The sequence below is a fragment of the Ctenocephalides felis genome, unplaced genomic scaffold, assembly GCF_003426905.1.
Source record: "Ctenocephalides felis isolate EL2017-DRISC unplaced genomic scaffold, ASM342690v1 CF-g0.4_SCAFFOLD_01170, whole genome shotgun sequence".
Classification (NCBI taxonomy): domain Eukaryota; kingdom Metazoa; phylum Arthropoda; class Insecta; order Siphonaptera; family Pulicidae; genus Ctenocephalides; species Ctenocephalides felis.
The window spans coordinates 12,971,332-12,978,154 of NW_020537324.1; the positions used below are offsets into that span (position 1 = coordinate 12,971,332).

General features: G+C 30.9%; 1 protein-coding gene across 1 annotated transcript in view; it reads right to left on the bottom strand.

Annotated features, from left to right (window-relative positions):
* Window positions 1-709: 709 nt before the first annotated feature.
* Window positions 710-6,823, bottom strand: part of LOC113366845 (cytochrome P450 12b1, mitochondrial-like) — a 22,732-nt gene continuing 16,618 nt past the window's right edge. The window contains exons 3-9 of the mRNA XM_026608496.1: window positions 4,557-4,690; window positions 4,381-4,490; window positions 4,180-4,296; window positions 3,835-4,107; window positions 3,051-3,210; window positions 2,569-2,817; window positions 710-1,226 (exon numbers count right to left, since the gene is read on the bottom strand). Coding sequence (XP_026464281.1) covers window positions 873-1,226; window positions 2,569-2,817; window positions 3,051-3,210; window positions 3,835-4,107; window positions 4,180-4,296; window positions 4,381-4,490; window positions 4,557-4,690 — 1,397 coding nt within the window. The 3' untranslated portion in view covers window positions 710-872. The remainder of the gene's footprint in view (window positions 1,227-2,568; window positions 2,818-3,050; window positions 3,211-3,834; window positions 4,108-4,179; window positions 4,297-4,380; window positions 4,491-4,556; window positions 4,691-6,823) is intronic.

Below are 6,823 nucleotides of genomic sequence, written 5' to 3' on the forward strand. Positions count from 1 at the left end.
ATTTATTTTTGAATAAATCATCTAAAAGTTTTAGGCAATAATTGATTAATATATTTACAAATCATGTCATTAAAATAAATTCTTTGGATTTGATTTAAAAAATGCTAAAAAAATATACCCAAAATTAATTTCTATTAATGTATTAATTTAACTTACAACTTGTAAGTGTGTTTTCTAAAAGATCTTACAACTTGTTTTTCTAATTGCCTTCTAGCATGATAAAAATATAATTAAGCAAAATTTATTTAAAAAAAATTACATTTATATCTTTAATATTTGATGTATTTAATACAAATATATGCTAACTGGATACTGATCACATGAAGGCATTTATTACATATTTGCTTACATTTTTATTTACAAAAAATTTCTTGATACATTATGTAAAAAATAACTTATAAAATCTAATTAAATTAGCAATCTTAATTCAACAAAAAAAACTAGTTAAATTTATAACAAGTTTTCCATAAGTTGATACCATAATTTTCATTAACATTAAAGTTAAACATTATTTATGTTTTAAAAAAAAATAAAGTGAAATGTTGATGTTTTCAACTTCAGTTATAGTTAGTTGTTTTAGAAACTACTTATCGAAACAAGTAGTTTATTAGATTGCAAAAGTGCTTCAATAAAATATATTTAATGGTTATGGATTTGATATAGGTTTATTTGTTTATACATCTAATTGTTGTACTTTTTATCATGCTTATTTAAATATAAATACATTTATATACGATACAAGGTTCACTCACAGTTGAACTTTTATTTTGTGCGAAACTGTTCATCCTGATGAATGTATCTGTTCATCCTGATATGATATTACAAACTTGGTTACTTTTGTTGGCGTTTGAAGTTTAGAACTGACTCAATCATTAATTAACTTCTGTTATTTTATACCTCAACGGATTAACCGGAAAATTAATCATTTTACTGTCAAATTTCATCTCCTCATGGTTCCACTCCACTTTATAATCTCTGATCAATTTGGAAGTGAAGACTTCAATTTCCAATTCGGCAAATCTTCTGCCAATGCAAGTCCTTGGTCCAAATCCAAATGGCATATAGGCAAATGGATGTGCATTTGTGGAAGAAATATCTGCATTGTCAATTTGACGATCAGCCAAACTTCCTCGTTGTTTTAGCCATCTCTCTGGCAAATACTCGTCGGCTTTGGGAAATTGGGACTCGCAACGGGCTAGGGTCATATGACCCAGAAGGATTTCAGTCTGAGGAAATTAAAATAACCTTAAGATAATGAATTAATGAAACAAAAAATAAATAAAAGTTTATGAAATGATTTCATGGAGATCTTAGTCTGATATCTTAAAGGTGATAAATTATAACGGGTTAAATATTGCAAAATTTCGAATATTGTCATTTTTAAGATCAAAACCATTTTTTGTATTGTTTTTTTATTTGTGCCCAAGACATATAAATTATAAGAAATTCAACTAAGAAGACTATTACTATATTATGTAACTAAATGTAATTAAGACGAAGCTTAAGGTTGTAACTTCTGCCAAGTCATTCTTATAATTATGCGACTAGTGCAAATTCCATAGTAAAAATGAAGGCAAGAATGATTCAGCAACGTTTAATGTAAAAACAAATCATTAATGTTCAAATTATATGCATATAAATATATGTCCAGTAGGTAGATTTGCTAATCTCTACACTGGTTTGTATATTTGCATAATATGCAAATTTGTCTCAATACATAAGTAAACTAGTGGGGTGTATGGCATTGTGCCTTAAGGCAAATTGCTGGAACTTCTCGTACCGTAACGAAATGTTCGAGGAATACAGAATGTTTTCAAATAGATTATTATAAATAAATACTGTAACATTGTCTAATATTTATAAGAACTATATAAGCTGAATTGCAAAGTTGAAAATATTTGTTTAAAGTATATTAGAACTTAAGTCAGAATTGCAATTGAAATCAGAAATATTTTCTATATACAAAAAAAATATTTTTTGAAAAAAAATTAGTTGAAACAAATTTTTTTTTCCAAAATCAATTATTTTGTTAAGACAAGCAGAAAGTTCTTTGAATCATTTAAATCGGACGCTTAGTTCTCTCAAAAACTGCCATTTTTTACATATTTAGCTCCGTATCTTCGAAATGGCCGGGCCTGCCTTTGCCAAAAACTAATAAACACTTCTCCAAATCATTACTAATTGAATGTTTTTTAGATCATTCAAATCGGATACTCTGTTCTCTCAAGAACTCGATTTCTATTTCTGCACTCTTTGCTCCGTATCTGTGAAACGGCTGGACCTGCCTTTGCCAAAAACTGATCAGCTCTTCTCCCTATCGATAGAAATCGAATGTTTTTTTAACCATTCTAATCGGTTGATCCGTGCGCCCGAAAACGTGACCGGAAATTTGTATCCATACATACATACACACACACATCCATTTTTTCTGAGGTGTGCCAAAATGTTCAGAAACCTTCAAAACGTCGAGAAATGTAAAAATTTTCAATTTCGATTTTTGGCCCATTACAATAACTTACCCTACGGGAAGTTAATAATATAAAGAAATTCTTATTTACATCAACTTACATCACTTGGGATTCTATATCCAGCCAAAACCATGTCCTTGGGATTTACTCTTAAATTACCTGGAGCAACAGGTACCATTCGCAAAGACTCTTTAATGCAGGCTCTCAGATAAGGCAAATGCCTTAAAATATCATTAGTTATTTGTCCTTTAGGCTCAGGAATAGCTTCTCTAAGTTCCGCTCTTAGAATATTTTGTTTATCTTGGTTTTTGGCTAAATAGTATAGTAGGGTACAAACTGCGGAAGATGTCTGGAATAATAGGGAAAAATTAATTTATTATCATAAATATAAAAAAATTTATTGATAGTATATTAATAGAATAGTTAATGTTGTGAGTTCTATAAAAACTTTATTTTCCAAGGAGATACTAGGTTCTGTTCTAATTTCTTCTAATTAGATTCATAATGATTGATAAATTTGTTAGTTGCAAAATAGCTATTTGTTAGTTTTAACATTTATTATTCTAATTTAAAAATTCGTACAGTGTCAATTCCTGCCATCAACATGTCCATTGCCATAACTTGTCCAATGGTGCGGTCGATGGTAATCAGCCTTTCCACCACGCTCAACTCGTCTTCAGAATGTTTTGGTGGCGATTCGTCCAAACGCTTAACTGCATTCGAAACATGTCTACTTGTTATGCTGTTTAAAAAAATATTTAGGTTAAAATCATGCTATTTTTATAGCTGATAATTATTTTCCAGTTAAAATGCGTCAATGCAACTTGATTATGCAAATGATAGAAATTTAGCATTTTTATCTATTTTGCTTATTTACTGCACAAAGCTCTGAACCAGCCAATTCAACAACAGGTGCTCTGTTAATATTAGATTTTTTCTATGCTCAATTATTTCGTAATATTTGATTTATTATTTTATATCAAGTAATGGTAGATAAATTTTGGATACCAATGTTGGTATACGTACATTGATTAGTAGTCTTATGGATAAACGATCAATAATTGTTTAAATCTTTCAATCACTTATCAATTGCATTGTTTGTAATCTGCAATATTGAATAAAAATTAGGTTTTATCTCTCGAATCTTTCTAACTTTTTGCAAAGTAATTTTATATAAAACCAATCATATAAAAATGTCGTTCGGCACAAATTCTAAAGTATGTTTCATTTATTGAAAATGAAAGAAATTCGGCTCATTTTCACATTTAATTTAGTGGGGAAGATAGTTATATTTGGTATATATTATTTATATATAAGTATATAATAATGCATGTATAGATATATTAAATGATTAAATTATTCTTACTCCCTGAGTACATCAAAACAGTCCATCAACTTATAATAGTTAGGCGTCCGCACAATCTGCCATACAGATGGCAAAATATCCAACTGGTAAATCAGCTCAAACATCATATGAACATGCTTAATCAGTTTTAAAGATTCTGAAGTCGGATTATCACTTATACTGCCCAATCTTGTATCCAAAGCAATTCTTCCAACAGATTCTAATGCCCATTTGTTGACTTCCATCCAGAAATCAGAGGGCATTTCGTTATTGGCATCACGGAGTTTCATCATCCTAAAGAAGTTAGATACATAAATTGATTTGATGAAATTTTAGCGATTGAAAATGGATTTAAAAAATTCATACCGATTTATGAATTCTTGTGAAATCTGGTCAACAGGTTCGACATATTTTCGAACTGTTTTTGGTTGCATCATGGCAGGGTTGACTTTGGTTCGGACCAGATGCCAATCGTAGCCTTGTCTATAGTAAAAATCATCACACTTGGTAATTTTCTCACAAAAATAAATTCAAAATTATTGATTAGTAATAAATTTTATATCTTACACCGTTAAAAGACCACCAGATTTAAATAATTCTGGTCTGTACTCTTTCCGATAGTGGACGAAGCTTTCCAAGCCTCTTCTAACTGGGTATATACCTTCATTTCTGTATACCTGAGATATATGGCCATGTAAGAGTATTAAAAATCAATTTTATATAAAATATGCCATCTTTCTAACCGTTTTTATATGTTCTGGATTAAAAAGTAACACCAGGTCGTTGCGGTTAGCTATTCCTGTTAGCCGGACTATTTCTCCATATGTTTCTCTTAATTTAACGTACAAATCTGCCAACTGGAGATTATAAAATTCACCTAAATATATAAAATTAAGAACAATAAAGAAAAATTTGAAAAATATAATCAAATAACAAAATCAAGGCTGTGATATCGATATTATCAATATTATGATTAAAATGCTCTATCGACTTAAATCTTTACGTCATTTCCTAATATTGATTTTATTATCATTTATCACGACAAAAATTGTAATTTTAATCTAAATTAATTTTTAGATAAGCTGCACCTAACGTAATTTTGCATTAGTAGATTTAATAACTATATCTTTATTTGGGTTAATAAATTCCAATTTTTTGACTCGATTTAAAAAATATTAATGTAGGAAATTGTATATGTAGCGGGTTGCCAACACGCATAGCGGCTTGTCAACACGCATCACATGTCTCTGGACAGATTGGCCCATATATGGACAGCACTGAGAAAACAAAAAGGAAATTCAAGTGTTCAGATCGGACACGGTTTTTTTCTCCCTATTAGTTTTGCTAAAATGTATAATTCTTGAAACCTTTCTTTTCTATTATAAATAAGAAAATACCAATAACGTTTTATTAATGATCAGTATGACAACACATAGTGTCGTGGATATTAATCATATATAAAATAAACGAAATATAAATAATATTTTATGAAATTTATCATTGTCTATCATTTTGGTATTTAATATGGACCACACCTCCATATTTTGGTGACCCCGAGAGTGAACTAGCAACACACATACAAGAAGGTAAGAAGATCAAGACATATTTTGAAGTAGCACAAGAAAAAAAAAATTAATTGAAGTCTCAAGAATTATTAAGAAAAGAATTTTTAAAAATATAAATAATTATTATAAATGGCTCACAACTTCCATAATTCGAAGAGCATTCTAAGCATACAACTGAGACTCCGACCACGCACTTCAAGATCAACAACAACACGTGCTCAATAAATCACTTATTATCATGGTAAATAAGTCGATAATAAGCACCATGGCAGCAGACAGGGAGCAAACAATTTGGCAACCGCCACATACACTCAACCGCTAACTCACCAGCGAAGGGCCACATACAATCAACCGCTAACTCACCAGCGAAGGGCCACATACAATCAACCGCTAACTCACCAACGAAGGGCCACATACACTCAACCGCTAACTCACCAGCGAAGGGCCACATACACTCAACCGCTAACTCACCAGCGAAGTGTCAAATATACTCAGCCGCTAACTCACCAGCGAAGGGCCACATCTACTCAACCGCAACACCAGCGAAGGGCCACGTAAGCAATCAACAAACTCAACAAGCCAACACGGCAATTTATCACACAATCTCAACCAAAAGAAATTTACAAGGAAGTTCAAGAATGGCAGTCAGAGATGCGAAACAATCTTTTTCATTAGGGCGGAGTGATGTAGCGGGTTGCCAACACGCATAGCGGCTTGTCAACACGCATCACATGTCTCTGGACAGATTGGCCCATATAGTGACAGCACTGAGAAAAACAAAAGGAAATTCAAGTGTCAGATCGGACACGGTTTTTTTTTCTCCCTAGTCGAACTTGCCAAAATGTATAATTTTCAAACCTTTCTTTTTATTATAAATAAGAAAATACCAATCACATTTTATTAACGATAAATATGACAACACATAGTGTCGTGGATATTAATCATACATAAAATAAACCAAATATAAATAATATTTTATGGAATTTATTATTACTACAATTTTTGGATAATATTGGTATTAATATGGAGGACTACTACACCTCCATATATATTAATTTATATGGCGGAATGAACACCATATGAAGTTGAAGGGCGTCAATTGATGACAATGGCGGAATGAACACCATATGACAGATGTCAGTTGAATACGTCATTGATGACAAAACTAAATTATATTGGGCTACGTTGATTCGGATCTGGCATCAAGCAAGCTATAACGATCTGATTGTTTTTATACGATCGAATATTATTGTCGGGTTTTTGAAACGATCGAAATATTGTATCGAGTTTTTTTGCCCACGAGCGTTTTCTCGTGATCGAAATTTAGATTTGATTTATGTAATATCAACATCTTTATCAATTGAGACATTAATAAACAGTCATTATCGAGTTGAAATAAAATTATTGCGATTTCATTCAAGAATTAATTAATTAATAATATATGG